The sequence below is a fragment of the Hemicordylus capensis genome, chromosome 12 (assembly GCF_027244095.1).
Source record: "Hemicordylus capensis ecotype Gifberg chromosome 12, rHemCap1.1.pri, whole genome shotgun sequence".
NCBI lineage: Eukaryota > Metazoa > Chordata > Lepidosauria > Squamata > Cordylidae > Hemicordylus > Hemicordylus capensis.
Genome location: NC_069668.1, coordinates 20,560,119 through 20,581,840, shown reverse-complemented (window position 1 = coordinate 20,581,840; position 21,722 = coordinate 20,560,119). Strand labels below are relative to the sequence as shown.

At 51.5% G+C, this 21,722-nt stretch overlaps 1 protein-coding gene across 1 annotated transcript in view; it reads left to right on the top strand.

Moving 5' to 3' along the window:
• Positions 1 to 21,722, top strand: part of UBE2G1 (ubiquitin conjugating enzyme E2 G1) — a 24,297-nt gene extending 2,575 nt beyond the window's left edge. The window contains exons 2-6 of the mRNA XM_053275263.1: positions 14,508 to 14,610; positions 17,108 to 17,205; positions 17,897 to 18,075; positions 18,907 to 19,033; positions 20,580 to 21,722. Coding sequence (XP_053131238.1) covers positions 14,508 to 14,610; positions 17,108 to 17,205; positions 17,897 to 18,075; positions 18,907 to 18,993 — 467 coding nt within the window. The 3' untranslated portion in view covers positions 18,994 to 19,033; positions 20,580 to 21,722. The remainder of the gene's footprint in view (positions 1 to 14,507; positions 14,611 to 17,107; positions 17,206 to 17,896; positions 18,076 to 18,906; positions 19,034 to 20,579) is intronic.

Here is a 21,722-nt window from a genome sequence, read left to right as displayed (position 1 = left end):
AGGTGGACTTGTGGAGTGGAAAGGACAGTCAGAAAAGGGGGGGGGGCCTGCAAGTTTCCGTCTCTGCTCTGGCGGCTTCCCCCCCTCCCCTCCCCTTTCCTTTCCTTTGTCCCCAGCCTGACCAGCCTTGCTTGGCTAACAGTCAAAGTGGGGGGCCAGTGGGGGGGGGGAGGATATGGCTGAGCCTGGCCTGTCTAGGCAGCAGTGGCAGGCATGCGCGTCTGAGTTGGGTTGGCCGTCCGGCACCATGTGCTGCTGCCTCCAGATTGAGAGAGAGACGAGAGTGTCGACACCAGTGTGTGTCACGGCTCCTGCTTCCCACTCTCCTCCCACTCCCAGGCTGCCCACTTGGCTCCCCCCCCCGGACCTTTCAGTCCTCCACCCTCCGATTGCTGCCCTGAGAACGGAGTAACCCCCCCTTCCTGCTCCGCCCCCCCCAACAGACTTGCCGGCAGTTTGACTCAGGTGCTCGTCAGACCTGACCGCCCTCCTTGCGTCAAGAGATGGCTTTGGATGACGACCAGCAAGCAGACGGGGCCAGGTCTAGTCGTGCTCTGGGCTGGAGAGTGGGAAGTGGAGGGGTGCCGTGTTGCCTCGAAGGCGTGCGCATGTGCATGTGCATGCGCACACGAGGTTGTTTTTGGAGGGGTGCTCAGTTAATTCTAACCCCCTCTCGGGTTGAATGGGGAAGGCCCCACCGAACGCAGGTGCGCGCCCGCTGCCTGGACACTGCCGCCCAGGACAAAACTCATTCTGCACACAGATGGGGGGAAAATTTAGAGGGACCACTGGAGCGGTGTTCTCCCTCTCTTTTTCCCTTTTGTGTGCAGAATGAGTTTTGTTCTGGGCGGCCGTGTCCAGGCAGCGTGTGCTCATGTGCATTCAGAGTGGGGCCTTCCGGCTTCAACAGCCTGGGCGGGATCTACAATGAACGGAGCGCACGTCAGAAAATGTGTGAGCATGCGCACGCCTTAGAGGCAATACTGCACTGGTGGGGTGTTAAGAACGGACTGGGGAAGTGTGAAAGAGAGGATCTGGTTTCAGCTAGTGTCTTCTGGGGCCGCCTTTCAGCTGAAGTGTGTGGCAAAGTTGTGCTTAGGTGTGCCATTTAGTGTGGTCCATGCCAGGGGGTACCCGAGCACCAAGATGCCTTTTCCACAGCTAAAAAAAAGAGAGGCCACTGGATTTCTTTCAACGTCTGCAGTCTGATGTATTTGGGCAACCATCAGATGTTTGGTGGGTTGCTGTGGCAGTTGAGGCTTGTTCCATTTCCTGCTGTGCACGGTGTCCTGTGGCAGGACACGGAGGACCCCGAGTAGGACGCCATGCACGGTGGCGGTGGAGATGCACCACAAGTGTGACGTCCTCCCGACACTTAAGCGTGAGTGGTGAGTTGTCCCACTCCTGGTGGTTTCTCTAGCTGAGCCGTTGCTAATAGCCCTCCCGGCTGGAGGAAACATCAAGTCCTTGAGGGCAAGGGGTGGGGTAGAGAACCCGTCCGGGGATTAATTTTTTTGTGTAACGCTAAGCATGCAGAGGTGGAGGTTTTTAGGAAATGGTGCCGGAAGGAAAAGGAGAAATGGGTTCAGCTTGCTAGGTAGCTGGTGAGTATTCTGTGTCGTCCTCGTCCCCCCACCCACCCGGGCAAGGCTGGTTTCAGCTGAAGTGAGCAATTTTATCTGAGAGCCAGGCTCACTTTGAACGCTGCTTCGTGACTCATTTACAGCCATATGTCTAAATCTGGGGCGAACCCTGCATGGGGGAAATCGGGCGGCTGGACTGAAGGAGTGGTGATAAGTCAGTGGTTGAGGACCCACTGAAGATAGCAGGTTCTGCCTCTGAGCTTGCCGTTAAAAGGATCTTGAGGAACGGGGCTGGGAAAGAGGTCCTGCTTAAAAAGTTGGTGGAGCAGAAGTTCAGGTAGGTCTGGCGTTCGCCCGCTTGGGTGTCATTGGACTACAACTCCCATGAGCCCCTGCTGCTGCGGCTGGGCATGATGGGAGTTGCAGCCCAATGACGTTTTGAGAACCCCAGTGTTGGCAATATTGGGCTGGATAGACCGGGTCTGTGATGGCTTCGTATGTTGAATCACTGTTGTGGTTTTAACGGTTGTGATGGGTTGTGCTGGGATGTGGCTGTTCATGTCCAGTTCGATGCACGCAGTTCACCCTTGGGTCTCCCTCTCTGTGTTGGGGCGTCGGTGCAGGAAACAGGATGATGTGTGTGTGTGATCAGTCGCGGGTGATGCTTGCTTAAAACGAACGCTCGAAACTTGGCAGCTTTGGAAAGAGGAGTGTCGGTGTATTTTATTTATTTAGTACATTCGTATACTGCCCTATAAAAAAAAAAAAGTCCCTGTGCGGTTGGTTCACAGTCTGAAAACGGTTGCAGCATTAACACGGCAAAAACAATTTAGAAATACCATTTAAAAAACCCTCTAAAAACCAAAGCTTTAAAACCACAAACTAAGAGCCTGACTGAGCAGGGATGTTCTATTGTTGTATATGTGGGTCAGAGCAGGCCCAGCCCGCTCCCAGCGTGAGAGGCCCCTAGCCATAAGAGAAATTAAAAAGTGGTGGCACGTGAAGAAAAAAAAATAAAGCTAAAATTAAAACTGAAAGTTAACAAGTGTCTAAATCCGAGGGTCCCTTTGAGCCTGAGGTCTGAGCCAGTTGGCCCTCCTTTCATGCACAACACACACACACACACACCCATCCTCAGATTGACCCTGGGTCAGAGTTCTTTAAGAATTGTGGGAACCCTTCGTGTTGTGGGAACCCTATAGCTGTTGCAATGTGGTGTGGCCGTGCTTTAAAAGTTGCCGGCCCGTGATGCCAGGGAAGGTGCTTGTTTAAGTTGGGGCCGTGTTAAAGTTCTCTTGGCCGGTATTTCAGCCCAGGAGGACTTCCTCTTGATAACAGAACAGCCCCAGCGCACAAGAGTCTGATCAGGAAATGGCCTTCCCGAGGACCGTGTCCCTCCTTACCACTGCCTGCTATAAGAGGGAACTCCCTGGCGCAGCTGATGTTCCCAGCCTCCTCCGGCAAGCTGGCACGTGTGTTCCACTTTCAGCTGTTCGACTCTTTAAATGGCCAGGACGCTTGCAAGTTGTGCGGCCGTCGGCTTCGGTCACACTCCTCCAGCAGCTGGGTTGTTGGGCATCGACGCCACATTGGCCCGTTGGGGCAGAAGCGCGCGGTCTGGTGACACCCCAGAAGTTTGCAGGTGTACGGCGACAGCTCGTGCCTGAATCAATCTGTGGGTCTCTTAAGGTGCCACAAGCTTGTGTGCTGTTTGGGAAGGCAGCAGCTTGCAACGCACAGCGCTCTCTCCCACTTGGGAGTTGTGTCAAGGTGGGGGCTGCAAGGGAGGTCGGCCTGAGGAGGCATTTGAGGGCCCACAGCCTGTTACGTAGCTGTGCTCTAAACATTGCTTGGAAACCTGACCAGAATCTCTTGGGGTGCAATATCTGCCCTTATTGCACAGCTGCTTATTGCACATGTCCTCAGGGGGGAGGATGTTATGGGAGGAGAGCTGGTCTTGTGGCAGCACACATGAATGGTCCCCTTTGCTAAGCAGGGTCTGCCCTGCTTTGCGTTTGAATGGGAGACTACATGTGCGAGCACTGGAAGATGTTCCCCTCAGGGGATGGAGCTGCTCTGGGAAGAGCATCTAGGTCCCAAGTCCCCTCCCTGGCAGCATCTCCAGGAGAGGGCTAAGAGAGACTCCTGCCTGCAACCTTGGAGAAGCCGCTGCCCATCCGGGTAGACGATACTGAGCTAGTTGGACCAAGGGTCTGACTCAGTAGAAGGCAGCTTCCTATGCTTCAGAAAGGCTTCTTGTCTTAAGAGCTGCCTTATAGGGCACAGGTTCCCCCTTGCCAGCCCTCTTCCCTGAGGGAAGGTTGTCTCTTGGAAGGTCCGGGTCTGGTAAACTGCAAGGCTCCCGTCAACGAGCAGGGCAAGAGGCCTGTACTGGTGCTCTTCGTCCTGCAAGTTTCTTGGGCTGTTGGACTTGGCACAAACCTGGGATGGACTCACACAGTGGGGAGACTTTAGTGACTTTTAAATAAACTGTTATGAGAAGTCGCTTGGCTTTTGCAGACCTGGCCGTGGTAACTTTCCGTCTTGCACGGCATGTCGGGCTCCCACAAGGGCTCGCTGCTCCGGGGGTCAGAGCTGCCCCATAAACAGGACCTGCATGGATTAAAAGGTGGAGAAACTTCCTCACTGATTTCTTATCTCGTCTCTTCCCGCCCCCCAAATAATTTGCAGCCATGGACAAAAGAGCTTGGAGAACACGACCAGAGCTCTGGTGAACAAAGCCAATTCCAGAAATTTGTTCCGGTGTTCCCTCTTAACGGGTTCCCAGATGTTGGGGGGGCTACAGCTCCCAGAATCCCCAGCTGCAATGGCTTTTCTGGGAGTTGTAGTCCACGACATCTGGGAATCCCTGTTAGAGAGGACACTGATTTGTACCAAGAATTACTCTTGTAAAAAACCAAAAAAACCCTGGTATTTTCTCCGTGGAATTTGCTCCCTGTGTTCGATACCACTCCCCTCTTGCTTACTCTTCGGCAGCAGCATCTCCAGGTAGGGAGACGCTCTGGCCTGAAACCTTGGAGAAGCCGCTGCCAGTCCGTGTTGACAACACTAAGCTTGACAGATCAAGTTGGCAGACGGCTCCTAACATCTAAGTATCGTAAAGTTGGTACCCGGAACTTCTTAATGTTAGACATATCTCTCTAAATCCATCTTACTTATTTGTTTTTTTCCTCTATGTAAGCCGCTTTGGAAACGTTTGTGGAAAAGTGGTATATAAATATTTGTTGTTCTTGTAAATCTACCGGCGAGATTTCTTGAAGACTTGCTAATCTCCTGCATCTGCTGTTCTCCTCGATAGGCCGTTGTGCGGAGTTTGCGGATCGGGAGTTTGCATAGGACTCTAGTGCTAGCCGCGTGCGTATGTTAATTGAGATGAAAGATGCTCAGAGAAGTGATCGTGGAGCAAGTGGGTTTAGAACTCGGGCTTGCTGAGTTCTTCCATGGCAGTGTCTAAAAAGCAGAGCACGGAGGAAATGGCGGCCAGGGGGCTCTGAGACCTGAGGCCCAACATCTGCAGGAGGGCCAAAGTTGAGCAGCCCTGAGAGCTGGTCTGGTGACAGCAAGCAGATTTGGAAAGGACCCTAGTTCTTCTTGGAACCAAATGTACTTGTCTGGACCTTGACCACAAGAGCTAGTCTTCTGGTAGCAAGCGTGAATTGTCTTCTTTGTCAAGCAGGGTCTGCCCTGGTTTGCATTTGAAAGGGAGACCGCATGGCTGACCACTGTAAGTAATTCCTCTTAGGGGATGGGGCCGCTCCGGGAAGAGCAACTGCCTGCTTGAATACAACCAATATTGATATACTGCTTTTAGCAAAAAATTCCCAAAGTAGTTTAAAGGTGAAGTGTGCTGTCAAGTTGATTTCGACTCCTTGCGACCGCAGAGCCCTGTGGTTTTCTTTGGTAGAATACAGGAGGGGTTGACCCTTGCCTCCTACCACGCAGTCTGAGATGAGGCCTTTCAGCATCTTCCGATATCGCTGCTGCCCGAAATAGGAGTTTCCCCATAGTCTGGGAAACAGACCTGCGGGGATTCGAACCAGCAATCAATCAATCAATCAGTCAAATGGCTCCCTGTCCCCAAAGGGCTTGCGATCGAAAAAAGAAACCTAAGATAGACACCAGGAACAGCCACTTGAGGGATGCTGTGCTGGGGATGGCTAGGTCACGGATTCGCTCCCTGGCGTTTCCAGATGGGGCTGAGAGAGACTCCTGCCTGCAGCCTTGGAGAAGCCACTGCCAGCCTGTGTAGACAATCCTGAGCTAGATGGACCAAGGGTCTGACTCAGTAGATGGCCGCTTCCTGTGATCAGAGCCCGGCCCTTGGTCCGTCCAGCTCAGTATTGTCTCCCCAAACTGGCAGCAGCTTCTCCAAGGTTTCATGCCGTCGTGCCTCTTAACATGAAGCCAGGGGGTGGAAGTCGGGCGTCGTGTTAAGTGAGCGAAAGAGCATTGCCTTTAGGTCAGGCCGGGCAGGATTAATCCTGGCTGAGTGTGGGGTTCAAAGCACAAGCCTTGCAGAAGCGCTTGGGACCGGGCGGCAGTTCCGTCGATGCCTTCAGAGGACCCCCCAACACACACCGCCACCTCCCCTTTTCCCGAGGCTGTGGAAATGGTAAACAGGGCTTAGAGCTCTGAACAGATGCCTTAAGACCTTTAAAGCACAGTAAATCACTTCAGCGGTGAGAGCTGCTTACCCCTGGGCCTGTTGGGCACGCGTAGAACTCGGCATGGGATCCAGTCCCTGGCGTCCAGCTTGGGGTTTCTCAGAATCTCCGCCGCCTCCCTCCAAAAACAACAACAGAGCGCTGGTGTATGTACATGCAAAGGCCATGTCGGCCATCTTTGAAGCCTCTATTGTTACTGATGGATCACGTGTCTCTTCTCCCACCCACCGCCACCCCCCTGCTGCCGCAGTACTCCTCTCCTCAAAACTCTGGGTTCAACAAGCTTGCTAAATAAGTGTTGTAAGCAGAACATAGGAAGCTGCTTTCTGCTGAGTCAGACCATTGGTCCGTCTAGTTCAATGTTGTCTACCCAGACTGGCAGCGACTTCTCCAAGGTGGCAGGCGGGGTCCTTCTCGGCCCTATCTGGAGACGCCAGGGAGGGAACTTGGAACCTAGATGCTCTTCCCAGAGCGGCTCCATCCCCTAAGGGGAAGATCCTACATGCTCACACATGTAATCTCCCATTCAAATGCAAACCAGGGCAGGCCCTCCTTAGCAAAGGGGGCAATTCATGCTTGCTGCCCCAAGGCCAGCTCTCTTCCTAGGGTATGATTTGACCTCAATCACGTTTTAGCCTGAATGGCTTTGCATTAAATGCAAAGCTTCAAGAAATCTGGAAAGTGTGGGTTAAAAAGTTGTTCTCAATATCCAGAGCAGATCTGTCACGGCACTATCATGCCTGCTTAAAACTGATCCTTGCAGCTGAGGAGTAAATGGGTGCCTATCTCAAATATTGTGATTCTGTCAGACATGAGTGTGTCAACAACGACTCCGTTGATGCAAAATATTGTGAGCTGGTGTTTCTTTGAAAAGACAAACTTCTTGTCTAGTGTGTGCTGGAGGAAATGGGCTTCTCTCTGTTTTTCAGGTGAACTGAAAGGAGCTTGGCCTCTGTTTTCATTTGTGCTTGTTTCTTGTGGGGTGTGTGCACGTGCATTTCCAGATAGGGACCAGATGAAATGCTGCCAGCTCTCGACGTAACGTCTCCGGCAGATTAGAATACTACGAAGGAGCAAAAAATGGCTCACTCCCCTTAGCTGCTGTTGTACATTGAAATCTTAAACCTATGTTTTGCAAGAATTTGGAAGCGTTCAGGGCTCTTGCATCAGATCGGGAGTTGTTTAGATTGAATAGTTCTGTTCCAAGAGCTCACGAGGAGCATGCCGCTTATGAAACACAAAGAATATGATTTCTGTGTCGTATTCGTAATGGGACAGAGGCCACGAGACCTGGACTCGCGTTTTTTCTTGGTCATCTTCTAACAGCTCTTCACCACTTGTCAGAAGTTGCTTTCTCTCCAGACGGTTTCCTGTATTTCCGTCTTTTCTTCACTGCAGGTCTGTGTGGGGTCATTCCTTAAGCATTTCTTACTCCGGGGAAAGGAAATCTCCTCCCATGCATTGCCATTGCGGGGCGGGGAGCACCTGACTTCTTGCCTGATCCGTCGGCTTGATTCTGATAAAGCTGGCAATTGGTACTGAACAATCTCCTTAAGCTCCGGTATTTTGGAGATGGATAAAATCACAACTTGGATTTTGCACTCTGTTGGTATTTGGGCTGTGGATTCTGCAGTTTCAGTCAGACTTGAAGGGTGGAGGAAAATGTATTTTTCTGCATTCCAGGCAGCTGGCTATAGATACCATCCATACCTGTGCTGTGGAAATCAATGATGATATATTATTTATTTCTACATTTATATCCCGCTCTTCCTCCAAGGAGCTCAACACGGTGTGCACGGTTATTTTCATCCTCACAACAACCCTGTGAGGTAGGTTAGGCTGAGAGATACCTGACTGGCCCCGAGTCACCCCATGAGTTTCAAGGTTGATTGGGGATTCGAACTCGGGTCGTCCTGGTCCAACACTCTAACCACTACGCTATGCTGGCTCACATGGCCCTGAGCTGTTGATAATATTGATAATAGCCCTGAGCTTTTCCCCTCGTAAATACTGACACAGTATTGGTTGATTGCTATCCTGATTTTAAGATAGGAGGTTTGAATATGGGGAGCGGGTTGGGGTGTGGGGGGAGTCAGGGCATTGAGACTGGGGTCTGAATCCAAGCTGGTGGTGGTCTGGCCTAGCTGGAAAACACCCTATTTATCTCCATGTTGGCCTTAAGCTGCACGTCCTGGAGCTAGAATGCAAATGAGGCTTAAAAATGTGTCCCTACTAAGAAGTTTGGAGGTGGCAAGATGTTTATGTTCTGGATAATTAACTGGACTTATTATTGGAACTGCTTTTCAGGAAGGTGTAAATCGCATGGAAAGCTCAGGGTTGCCTTAGAAGAGAGCTGGTCTCAGGGTAGCAAGCATGGATTGTCCCCTTTGCTAAGCAGGATCCTCTGTGGTTTGGCTTTGGATGGGAGATTACATATGTGGGCGCTGCGAGATATCCCCCCCTAGGGGACGGGGCTGCTCTGGGAAGAGCACCTGCCTGCTTGCATGCAGGAGGTTCCAAGTTCCCTCCCTGTAATCTCCAAGTTGGGGCTTAGAGAGACTCCTTCCTGTAGCCCTGGAGAAACGGCTGCCAGTCTGGGTAGACAATCCTGAGCTAGATGGACTCATGGGTCTGATGTCCGCAGACATGGCTGTGGGCAGTGTTCCCTAGGACAGGGATTCCCAGACGTGGTGGACTACAACTCCCAGAATCCCCCAGCAAAAGCTGTTATAGCTGAGGATTCTGGGAGTTGTAGTCCACCACATCTGGGGATCCCTGAGGGAACTTGTCCAGGCACCTTTTAAAGCCATCCAAGCCGGTGGCCATCACCACATCCCGTGGCAGAGAGTTCCATAGATGAGTTGTGCGCTGTGTGAAGAAGTCCTTCCTCTTGTTGGTCCTAAATTGCCCGTTCTTCAGTTTCATGGCGTGACCCCGGTTCTAGGGTTGAGAGAGTGAGAGAGAGAAATTTCTCTCTGTCCACTCTACTCTACTCCCTGAACGAAGTTGCTTCGTTCTGCGTATGTTTTTGTGTGTGTCGACCCTGCTGCTTCCCAGCCCTGGCTCCCAGCCCAGGCTGGAGGCATCCTAGATTGGGAGACCTCCGCCAGTGATGGTCTGCGTCTCCTGTCATGGCTCTTGGCGGCGTGAGAAAAGGGCCTGCCACTTGGTGCCCCATACCTGTTTTTTGCAGTGCGTTGGGCGGCGATGTGGAAACAACCCGAGTCCTGAATCGGTGGCAGCCTTTTCAGCTTGGCTTGTGGGAATAACAAACAAGCAGGCCTTTGCAGGGCCCTCCGTAGAACAAGGCGGCCGAAAAGTGTGCGTGCGAGTGAAGTATCGGCACAGGACCCAGCTGAGGCACGGGGGGGGGCGGCGTTGCACGGCGACAGCAATTGGCGGTTGGACCGTGCTGACGAAACGGGAAAGAGAAGCAAAGTTCAACCAGAGGATGGCCTTGTCGACTCGGACGGCTGCTCCTGTCTAGTGAATCCCTCCACCACCCCCGCTTTCCTGGAAGCAGATTCAAGGACGAGAACTGATCTTGTGGAAGTGAGCATGGCTTGTCCCCCTTTGCTAAGCAGGGTCCACCTTGGTTTGCATTTGGAGGGGAGACTGCGCTTGAGCTCTGTGGGAAATTCCCCGTTGCGGGTGGGGCTGTATTTCGGTGTCAGAGCATCTGCTGGGCATGCCGAAGGTCCCTGGTTCAATCCCTGGCAGCATCTCCCGGTAGGGCTGGGAGAGACTCCCGGCTGCAACCTTGGTGAGCTGCTGCCAGTCAGTGTAGGGCGTCCTGAGCTGGATGGACCAGTGGTCTGACTCGGGATCAGACGGCGTCTTGTCCTCCAGATTGCGTCATGTTCAGTTGTCCTAAATTGGGGACAGGGGCACCATGAGGCTGGACGTCAGTCCGGTCTATTGAACTGTTGGCTACTTGGAATGATGCGCCCCCACCGCCACCCCCTTGCCAGCAGAGTTCCTTGGTTATCTGAGCTTCTTTCCTCCACTGAACCTCTCGGCTGACTTGCGTACTTGGAAACAGGATCAATGTTGGACTTGTGGCAGCTCTAGCTGCCATGAATGACTACTTTTATATGCTACTTAACAGTCTGTGTCTGTGCGTGCATATGCTTGTGCGTGTGTGCGCACATGCGCAAAGTACACAAACCCCGCTGTACTGTACTGTACTGAAAGGATTGCTGTTGAAACGAAGCTTCGAGGTGTTGCCCCACAGAGATGATTTACAGGGGTCTCCCGGTTTGCTGTTCGGCCGTGGACGTGGGCCATTTGCTAACTTCCTTGCAGAACTGCCTCTGGTAGGTTCTCTCCTTTTGAAACAAAATTTAAGCCAGAACTGGAAGTGTGTTCCCTTCCATACCTACAAGGGGAAATCGCCAGGGGATGGGGGCACAAATGAGGGGATAGAGGATCTTCATGTAAAGCAGGGAGGTGCACAGACCTCCGTCCAGGGACTGGTTCGAAGCTGAACCGGTTTGGTGGATCGAATGCAGTGTGGGGGGGGGGGGGCGGCTTTAAAAGGGAGGACAGCAGGTCCTTACCTGCTCCACCGCTTCTCCGTGTCGTTTCGTGCTGCGATATCCTGCCCATCAGCCTCTGCGTGGTGGCTTTCTGCAGGCTGATGGGGGAGCATCGCTGTGCATGGGCTGGTTGATGGGCGTGACGAGCTGCCAGCCCTCGCACCACACTTGGCCCGCCGATCCGGTTCGGCTTCGAACGAGTGCACGAGCCAAGGTCTGTGCGCATCCCTACTCGGAAGGCGCGGTAGCCTCCCCGACTGAGGGTGGGGCCATAGGTTGGCGGTAGAGCATCTGCTTTGCACGCGGAAGGTCCCAAGTTCAGTCCATCTCTGGCAACATTCCCACAGTGGCCCATAGCCAGGGATTATGGGAGTCGTAGGCCAGTGTCTGCAGGAGGGCCGAAGTTGAGCCCCGCTGGAGTAGACGGTACTGAAACAGATGGACCAAGGCTCTGATTTGATCAGGCAGTTTCCTTTGCTCCATAGGTTGCTTGAGTCCGGCATATCGGAAGCCGCCTTATACAGAGTCAGGCCATTGGTCCATCTTGAATCCCCTGTAAATGTGTGTTAATGACTGTCTGGACAGGATTGTTGTGGCGAGGAGTTTTGTGAAACATGGGTCTGTGTGCCACTCATCTTAACTGGCTCACAACGGAGTGGGACAGAATCCTGGCATAAGCTTAACATGAGGACATAACATGAAACCATCCTGTCTCCGCTGGACTTGGGTCCAGCTGATGCTTCTGGCTTCAGCCACTTCTATGAATAAGCGCCTGAAAACAAGCTCAGCAGTGCCCGAAAAGCACACAGGCCCTTCCCAGTGTATTTGCAGTCTAATCCCGACAAAAAACAACTGACTGCATCTACCGTATGTACTCGAATAGAAGACTCGAGACTGAACTTAAGGCCACCCCTTTTAAAATAGAGGTTGCCTGCCGGTTAGTCCTGTCTTGACCCTAAAGGAAGGGAATTGAAGACTCACCAATTTCTAACATCAAAGGCGCTGAATACCAACCAACCCGAGTCTTGGATTCGGATAAATACAGAGACCGCTTTGGGTAGTGGATAACATGGATAGTGTCACATTGGCTCTGAGTGATTCAGGAAATTGGACGGTGCTGCTTTGGACTTGCGAGGCCTCGTTTCCTCCAACACAGTCACTGGGAACGGGAACACGGCATGCCTGCCTGCTAGCCTTTTGAGCGGAAGCCGTAGCACCTGCACAGTGGAGTCAAGCTGCCTTTCTGGCTAACCCAGTGGCCTTGGTTGTGGAAGTTTCTGTGTATACACTGGGCAGGCCGATGCCATCAGCTGTGCCCACGGTTGAAACTGTTGACTTGGGGTGTTGAGTTCTTGGCAGTTCTTGGTACAGCACATGGATATGCTATTAGACAAGGATGAGTCAGTTTTCCATTTTGGACCCTAACCTGCTCCCGGGAGGCGGACACAGAGGCCAGGTCTTGAGAGTGACTCGGAAGACTGTCCAACAGTTCTCCCTCCTCCCATGGGCTGGGGGCCAAGCCCTGCATTCAGGGAAGAGAACCCGAGGAAGTCCTGGGCCACCCGCAAGGGCCTCGCTTTGTTGCTGGAAATCCAGAGAGAGGTGTCAAGGAATAAACGGCTCGTTGGCAGTGTCAACTCATGTGAAAAAAGCCCATGCTAGGGATCATGAGGAAGGGGACTGGAAATTAAAATGCTAATATTATAGTGCTTTTGTACAAATCTATGGTGTGGCCACATTTGGAGTATTGCGTACAGTTCTGGTCACTGTGTCTTAAAAAAGGACACTGTAGAACTGGAAAAAGTGCCGAAGAGGGCAACCCAGGTGATCAGGGACTTGGAACACCTTCTTGCAGAGGCAAGGCTACAGCCTCTGGGGTGCTTTACTTTGGAAAAGAGGCGACTAAGGGGAGACATGATCGGGGTGGATAAAATTAGGCAGGGAGTAGAAAGAGTAGGCAGAAATTTTCCCGCCCTCGCTCACAACACTGGGACCAGGGGCCATCCCATGAAACTGAAGGCCAGGCAATTGAGGACCGACAAAAGGGAGTACTTTTTTACACAGCGCACAATTAGCCTTTGGAATTCTCTGCCACAGGATGTGGTGATGTCCACTAGCTTGGATGGCTGTAAAAGGGGCTTAGACAGATTCATGGAGGACAGGGCTATCAATGGCTACTAGTCCGGTGGCTGTGGGCCACCTCCAGCCTCAGAGGCAAGATGCCTCTCAATACTTGTGGCAGGGGAGTCACAGCAGGAGAGAGGGCCTGCCCTCACCTTTGGCCTGTGGGCTTCTTGGAAGCATTTGGTGGGCCACTGTGTGAAGCAGGAGGCTGGACTGGATAGGCCTTGGGCCTGATCCAGCAGGGCTGTTCTTATGTGAGCTGTTGGATGCTCCTGAATCTTCTGCTTCTGTCGATAACACTTCATGTTGGTAGGAAAACCAAAGAGCAGCCAGGACGGCGACATACTCGATGCAGACTGAAATTTGCTTTCTGTTTGCTGGCCTGACTGGAGAGGCAGTATCCAGCCTCGACTCGGACTCCCCACACAACGGTACTTGCAAACTTTGATTTGTGGGGAGGCCATGAGCTGTTCCTGCTGCATGTGGATTTGTGTTGGCCGCCTGGGGTGCGTAGTGACTTAACTGTGTCTCTGGAGATGGGAGGGGAGGGTGTCCTTATGTATTTATTTATTTTTAGGTCTTAGGCTGTGACTCTTGCATGGGAGTACGCAAGTTGAGCCCATTCTGGAATGCTCCAACATAATTCCATCTTCTCTCTGCATCCTTGAACTGTTACATATGAAGCTGCCATATACTGAGTCAGACCCTTGGTCCATCTAGCTCAGGATTGTCAACCCAGACTGGCAGCGGCTTCTCCCAGGTTGCAGGCAGGAGTCTCTCTCAGCCCTCTCTTGGAGATGCTGGTAGAGTGGGAACTTGGAGCCTAGATGCTCTTCCCAGAGTGGCTCCATCCCCTGAGGGGAATCTCTTCCATTGCTCCCACATTGAGTCTCCCATTCATATGCTTCAACGGATGACCCCAGGTTCTAATATTGAGAGGGGAAGGAAACCTCCTCTCTCCCCACTTGATCCACACCGGGCATAACTTTATACACTCTCATGTCCCTCCTTACCGGCTGCCATTCTAAATGAAAAGGCCCAAATGTTCTCTCCTCTGAGCAGCAAACCTCTTTGAGTCTAGATGTATATCCCTCAGAAGCAGGGAGTGCAGGCTATACATACCTGGAAAACTAATTTTTCTTTTAGTAGGCTACTGCTGCCTCCTCTTCCTTTGTTGGGTAGGCTGTTTGGTGCTCTCTGGCTTATATTTTTTTAATAAAACAATACAGAGTAGAGTCTCACTGCAGCATAACCGTTCAGGTCACCACTGCCATTGTGAGGTGGAGCTCAGCTGTGGCGGGGAAGTTGGGGAAACATGACTGGGGACGAGCAACTTGGCATCCGTGAGACGATTGTCAAGTTTGGGTCTTGGGGGTCCTTGCTTACACTGCTCCTCAGATAAAGCGCAAACTAGGAGCCTTGAGAATGTGGTTTAGCATAATCGAGAGCCATCCTAAAGTACACCTGAATCAGCTCCGGAAGTCTCGTGTCTGCTCATTGTTAATGAATGAATGAGAATTTGCACATCACCTGTTCTGTGACCGTTTTCTGCTTGTTCTTTTTTTAAAAAAAAACAGAGCTCAACAAGAACCCAGTGGAAGGCTTTTCAGCAGGCTTAATAGACGACAATGATCTCTATCGATGGGAAGTCCTTATTATTGGCCCTCCAGATACCCTGTAGTAAGTTTGAATAGCTTAACTGTCTTGCTGCTGGCCCTGGGTTCACACGGCCTTCCTGTTTCTGCCCTCCTGGGATGTTCAGCTTGGCTGTTAGCCTGACTTGAAAACTTGGCCTCGTATTTAATTTCAGGTACTAGAGAGCGAGCACACACACACACACACACACACACACACACACACACACACACACACACACTTCTGTTTGTAAACTGTGCTGGTCTGTGGCTGTAATAAAGGGATTGATTGATACACGCATAAAGAGACACTAATAATACTAATACACTGGCCTTGGGCCGAAATAAACCAATACAATACAATACAATACAAATACACATACATACATACACACACTACTATATTTATATATGTATGTATGTGTGTATTTACATGTGAATCAATCAATTTATTAGTCACAGACCAGCACAATTTACAGAGAAAAGGCCCTCCATATATACCGTGTTTCCCGAAAATAAGACAGTGTCTTATATTAATTTTAGCCCCCAAAAATGCACTAGGGCAATTAGCGGTACATCAGAAATTACTGCTAGGTCTTACTTTCGGGGTAGGTCTTACTTTCGGGGAAGCAGGGTGTGTGTGTGTATATATATATAGAGAGAGAGAGAGAGAGAGAGAGAGCGTGTGTGTGTGAGAGAATTGTTTATCTGTGTGTGTATTTATTCTATTGTGTGTGTGTATTTTTGTGTGTATCTGTATCTGTGTGTGTGTGTATCTCTCTCTGTGTGTGTATATATATATATATTAGTGTGGGGGGGTGTAAATATATAAATACTATTGCTGAATCCTCCTCAGTCCCAGCAATTACTGGTTTGATCCTGAACAGTGTGTCCCCAAGTTTGGGCACGGCATACAACTATGACCAACTTCAAAACACTAGTGAAATGTTCCCCCTCGGGGCCTGGAAGAGGAGGTGAGGGGAGCCATCACGGCTGCGGGCTTGTTCACAAAGCGGGACGTCATGGCTTCCCGTGAGGTCGTAGCCCCGGCCAACGTAAGGGAGAGCCAAAAATAGGTCCTTTTTTCTTGAGCCAGACGCACACAAACGCGCTCGCTGGAGTCTGCACTTGGTGTTGGAAGAGGGGCAACATTTGTCTAGTGCCGAGTCACTTCACACCTTCTTCACACAAGGAGTTGGGCACACAGCCAGGGAGTTGGTCATATCGCTTAGTGGAGATGGTGGGCCGTGCAGGTGGTTTGGCTGCTTCACTGCCACAAGTGTTTGCTAATTGATGATTGCTTGCACGCACGCACGCACGCACGTGTGCGCGCTCTCTCTCCCTCCCTCCTCCTGTATCTCTAGTGTCTGTCTCCACTTGCCTTCTAGAGCAGGAATCTCCAGCCTCTTGAGATTCAGGAACTTGCCTTTTTTTTTAACCCTACCATGCAGTATGCGACTCTCTCTCTCCGTAGAGAACTCTTCCCTTACGGTGTCTCTCTCGGGGCATACCGGTGCCGCAGAGACCCCTGCCTGAACACTTGGTGGGGAATTGGTACTTGGGGGGCGGAAGGGAGCTGGCTAGCGGAATTCTGAACACGGGCATCCCACTGCAAATTCCGCGCGTGTCTTTGGGAGGTGGCAGTCACCCTTTCCTCGAGCCAGTCTGTTTGTAGTGGGTACACAACTTTGAGGGCTAGCAGCAGCCTGCTTGGCATCCTCGCCTGCTAGCCGAAGACCACTGCCCTCAAGTACCTCTTCACCAGTGCTGTGAAGAGGAAGTCGGAAAAGGCAATGCGTGGTCATCTGTGAACCTCATGTGACAAAATTTCACTCCGCCTGTGGAGCCCAGTCTGTCCCAGGGACCCACACATGTGCGCGAAGCTGGCCAGCCAGTCATTACTCCTGGTGGTCACCCCCCCCCTCGCTTCCCTCGGGGTCTTTCCTGGCACACAGGCAGAGAAGTGGGTCTTCGGTCCTTTGCACTGGGAGATGGGCTGAGAGCGTGGGAAGCCCCTCCTTTTGCTCAAAGGATTCCTGTGGTTTCTTACCTTCTCAAAAATGGCACTGGAAACGAGACCTCTGGGGAGGAGATCCGTGTGGGGCCGGGTGTCCTCCTCGCCAGAGGGCTGGGGGCACTCGCCATGGGTCATATGGCAAGTGGGTTTGTAGATCCCTGGATATGTCATTTCAGTTTGGATCTACTGTTAGTATGATGCGCTGAGCAAATTTGGGAAGAAGGCAGGTAGATTAAGCAGAGCTCTGTGTCCTGTGATGTAAATCCCATTGGCAGTCAATGGGACTGGCTTTAGAGGAGACACCCGCTGCACTGCTTTCCCTGGTGATTCCACTGGGGCGGTGATTCCACTGGAGATCAAAGCACTTGGTGCAGTGGAAGGCTGCAGTTGGCCCCCAGATGCCTCTAAAGGCCAATGACGATTGATTGATTTTATATCTATGTGAAACTGCTTTGGGACCTCTGCTTGAAAAGCAGTATATATATAAATATTTGTCTTCATCTGAGACTCCTCGTATTTCTTCCAGCGAAGGGGGCGTCTTCAAGGCTCACCTTACGTTCCCAAAGGACTATCCACTCAGGCCACCAAAAATGAAGTTTATCACCGAAATCTGGCATCCAAACGGTAAGAAGGCTCTTGTTTGGTGTTCCTCCCTGTCTTGCACCTGGAATAAATATTTGGGTCCCGAGCAGTATGGCTTGCTGGTGTGTCGTCTGGGAAGCTCTCCTTATCGGTGGCTCCTGGGCCATGAAATTGACACGGGCATAGGTTGCTTTCTGTTAACAGAGCCTAGTGTGCAATAGATTTGGCTTTGAAGCTGGGGAAAGGGGATCCTTGGGGCCCGTTCACATGACCAGTGACTGGTTAGGAGGATGCAGACGTGGGCACATTCCCCAGTACTGCTTGTGCATGGGCAAAGATCGAGGAGGCGGGACAGGAAAGTGATTGCCTGCTAGCTTTATCAAGGCTGGAGGAAAAGCACGTCCCACCCTCTCCTATACAGATGGTGGCTAGCACGTATTCGCTTTCCCGTCCCCCTCTTTCGATTTTTGCCGCTTCTCGGAAAGGTGCACAGGTCCAGGTTGAGTGCCGTTCCTACCTAGTCGCTGGTCTTGAGAATGGGCTTTTCATCTCGGCTGGTACGGATCACTCGTCTCGGCCAAGTTCACTGCCAGCCGTCGGATCCGAGACGATGGGGTGGATCCGAGGGTTGTTGTTCGGATCGGAGCCTGCCCATGAGCCTCTCAGCTTAATTGACTCAAGGCAGGGCCTCGTGACGTCTCGGAAAATGTGACCTCCCCTCTCCCTCTTGCAGTTGACAAAAACGGTGATGTCTGTATTTCCATCCTGCACGAGCCCGGCGAAGACAAGTATGGCTACGAGAAGCCGGAGGAGCGCTGGCTTCCCATCCATACTGTGGAAACCATCATGATTAGTGTAATTTCTATGCTGGCGGACCCCAACGGCGACTCGCCCGCAAACGTCGATGCGGCGGTACGACTCGTATGGGGCTCGTAAATGAAAATCGCGGGGACTGAATTAGGAGTGGGTTTGGGTCTTGGACAAGCTGTCCCATAATAAGCGAAGCGGGAGTTGAACAGAAGTATTGTGGTAGAAGTATTCCGTGAGCGGAATCAGAGGCCCCACATTTTTGCTATCCCTATTTGGAAAGGACCCTGGTTTGCCTTGGAACCAAATATACTTGTCTGGACCCTGGCCACAAGTAGCAAGCCTGAATAGTCCCCTTTGCTAAGCAGGGTCTGTTCTGGTTTGCATTTGGATGGGAGGCCACGTGTGTGAGCACTATAAGATACTCCCCCAAGGAGATGGTGCCGCTCAGTGGGAAGAGCCCCTGCCTGCTTGCATGCAGAAGCTTCCAAGTTCCCTCCCTGGCCTCTCCAAGATAGGACAGGGAGAGACTCCAGCCTGCAACCTTGGAGAAGCTGCTGCCAGTCTGGGTTGACAATCCTGAGGTAGATGGACCAATGGTCTGACTCAGTAGAAGGCAGCTTCCTATGTTTCTGTGATCCCATTATGGGGGTACTGAAAGAAATGAATTGCACCCATTGGCTGAAGATCTGCAGAATATTTGATCCCTTAGGATAAAACCCAAATAGCACTTCCTGCGAAGTGGGAGATGCCCGTTAAAACGTGTGTCGTGCTTGAAACATTTCCTGTTCGACTGCCATTTCTGTTGACGAGAAGGGAAGTGCCATTTTTTATGGCATCCTTGCAAATAATTTGAAGGGTGTGTGTGGAGGGGGGACGGTAACCAAGTTGCGTGTGGTACGTTGCCCTTTTTCAAATCTGGAATTTGCTTTGCAGAAAGAATGGAGGGAAGATAGAAACGGAGAATTCAAAAGGAAAGTTGCCCGCTGTGTAAGAAAAAGCCAAGAGACTGCTTTCGAGTGACACTGACTTCAGCCGCTTTGTAGCTTCACTTTTTTTCAGGGTGAGTCAGCTGGAGGGCGGGAACTTCATGTGGAAACGGTGTAAGTACAGTCCTGGCTTTAGGTCTTGAACCCTTAATGCACTGAGGATGAATTCCCACAATTGCCACACACACACCCCCGCCCCGATTCGTGTTGGTGGCACCCCACTGCTCAGCCTTTGGGCAGGCCACAATCAGTTAGCAGCTGGGTAGGGTTACGTGTAGGCTTGTCAGGGTGTGGTGCGCTTCAAAACGCCTCCGTATTTACCCCAAGAGAAGGTGGCTCTGAATTTAAGGTGGTCCCCTTTAAAAGAGAGCCCTGTACTTTTCCTCACTACGCATCATCAGCCTGTGGAAGTCCCTGCCACAAGATGTGGGGACAGCCAACAACCTGGATGGCTTGAAGAGGGGTTTGGAGAACTTCATGGAGGAGAGGCCAATCAACGGCTACTAGTTGGAGGGCTACAGGCTACCGCCAGCCTCAGAGGCAGGATGCCTCCGAATACCAATTTCGGGGGGGGGGGAGCAGCAGCAGGAGAGTGGGCATGCCCTCGGCTCTTGCCTGTGGGCTTCCCAAAGGCATCTGGTGGGCTACAGGAAGCTGGACTGGATGGGCCTCGGGCCGGATCCTAGCAGGGCTATTTGTATGTATGTTCTGAATTTAAGACGACCCCTGATTTCTAACATCAAAGACCTGGGGCGGGGGGGGGGGGCAGTCTTGGATTTGGCTAAATACAGTATTGTGAGTCGTCAGTATATTCTCCCCTCCTCCCCCAGCACCCTCTGGGAAAACTGCAGACTTGCAGATCGCTTTGCTGTGGCTGGCGTGGTGTTGGTGCTGCTGGCTTCTTTGGCCCAAGGGCCATTTGGGCAACTGTGTTGGTTGCACTCCCACTTGGGTGGCAGGAGGCTGCTGGATTGTAGCTGCTGCTAGAGACGCAAGGAAACCCTGCCAGGACTCGCCGCTGGCTTGGGCTGCAGCCTTCTTGGCTTCCCCAAGTGAACACGTGGCCCTGAGTTTTGATACTCACAGAGGAAGCTGCCATATACTGAGTCCAACCCTTGGCCCCTCTAGCTCGGGATTGTCTACCCAGACTGGCAGCGGCTTCTCCAAGGTTGCAGGCAGGAGTCTCGCTCAGCCCTATCTTGGAGATGCTGCCAGGGAGGGGACTTGGGACCTGAGATGTTCTTCCCGGAGTGGCCCCATCCCCTGAGGGGGATATATTTCGGTGCTCACATGTAGTTTCCCATCCAAATGCAAACCAGGGTGGACCCTGCTTAGCCAAGGGGACCATTCCTCCTTGCTCCCACAAGACCAGCTTGGGGGCGGCAATGGAGCTAACAGCCGCCTTTGTTTAACAGAGGGTGAGCAACTGGCTCTATCCGTCCCCAGCACAGCATCCCTCCAGTGGCTGTTGCTGGTGTCTCGCTTAGATTTCCTTTTTAGATGGTGAGCCCTTTGGGGACAGGGATCCGTTTTTATGATGTCTATGTATACTGCTTTGGAAACTTTTGTCGGGCAGCGGTCTATAAATTTTAGTCGTCTCTGTCTTCTTGCCTCCGCCAGGTCTCCAACTGAGGAACACGGCACTGTTTCCCTGCACTCTCCCCACCTGATGCCGGACTTGTGTTTCGACCGCGTTGGCAGACACTGGCTGGAACCGGGCCGCAATAAAACCCGCCAGTGACCCATGCTGACCAAGAGCCTGACCAGTGCCAACGAAGACGTGCACGTTTCGAGAACATAATGGACTGCTTTAACCTTCAGGAAGAATTGTAAAGATGTGTACATAGCACAACATGATCCGGATAATATATATACTGTTCATGTACATCCACAAATACACATTGTACCAAATAATACTGTCTTGTAGTTAGGTTAAGAATCGTGTAAATTCTAAAGATTTTAGCAGGTTCTTTAATTTTTATTTCCCCTCCCCTTTTCATGTTCTTCTCCCCCCCCCCGTCATTCATGGTTACTTCTTATCAATCTTTAAAATTTTTCATGAAGCATGTTGGACGAAAACAAATTAGGATTTAAAAGTGGATTTCCGTTCAACTTTCTCTCTCTCTCTCTCTTTAATAAAGTTTGAATACCTTGGTAATTCTTTCCCTTTCCCCTCCTCCCTCTCTCTCTCTCTCTCTCAGCCTCCGTTTTAATAAAAAACACTGAGATCTCTTACTTGATCCTAGCAATGACTTGAGCGCTGTCGTCAGAGGTGCGTTGCTTCACCTCGCACCCGTGACTCAGCCGGGGCGCAGCTTTTGGTGTGGATGTAGCAATACAACCGGCGGCTGTGGGGTGCCCCTGAGCCTCGTATCTCCTCCCCCCCGCCCCCCGGCCAAAGGGCTGAGAGCGTGTGTTTGCTTTGGAATTGGTCAGCTTGAGTAAGTTAGCCCGAGATAGGACAAACTGCTTTCATTTTTTCTTTTTCTTTTTGGTTTTCTTGCTTGGTTTGGATAAATAAAAAGCATGCAAAGCTGTTGCCTTTCAAGTGAGTGCTGGTTTTGCTATCGAGATGCTATTTTTTTGCCCTTCCGTTTCCTCCCGTCCTCCTCTCCATCTTGATTTGCCTTTGGATCTCCTGCCGATTTTCCCCCCTCACTCAATGTATAAAGACAAATGGCGATGTATATTTTCATGTAACTTGATTTTGGAATTCTGTCACCTTCTGTAGTGAGTTCTTCCAAATTATAAATTTTTCCAATA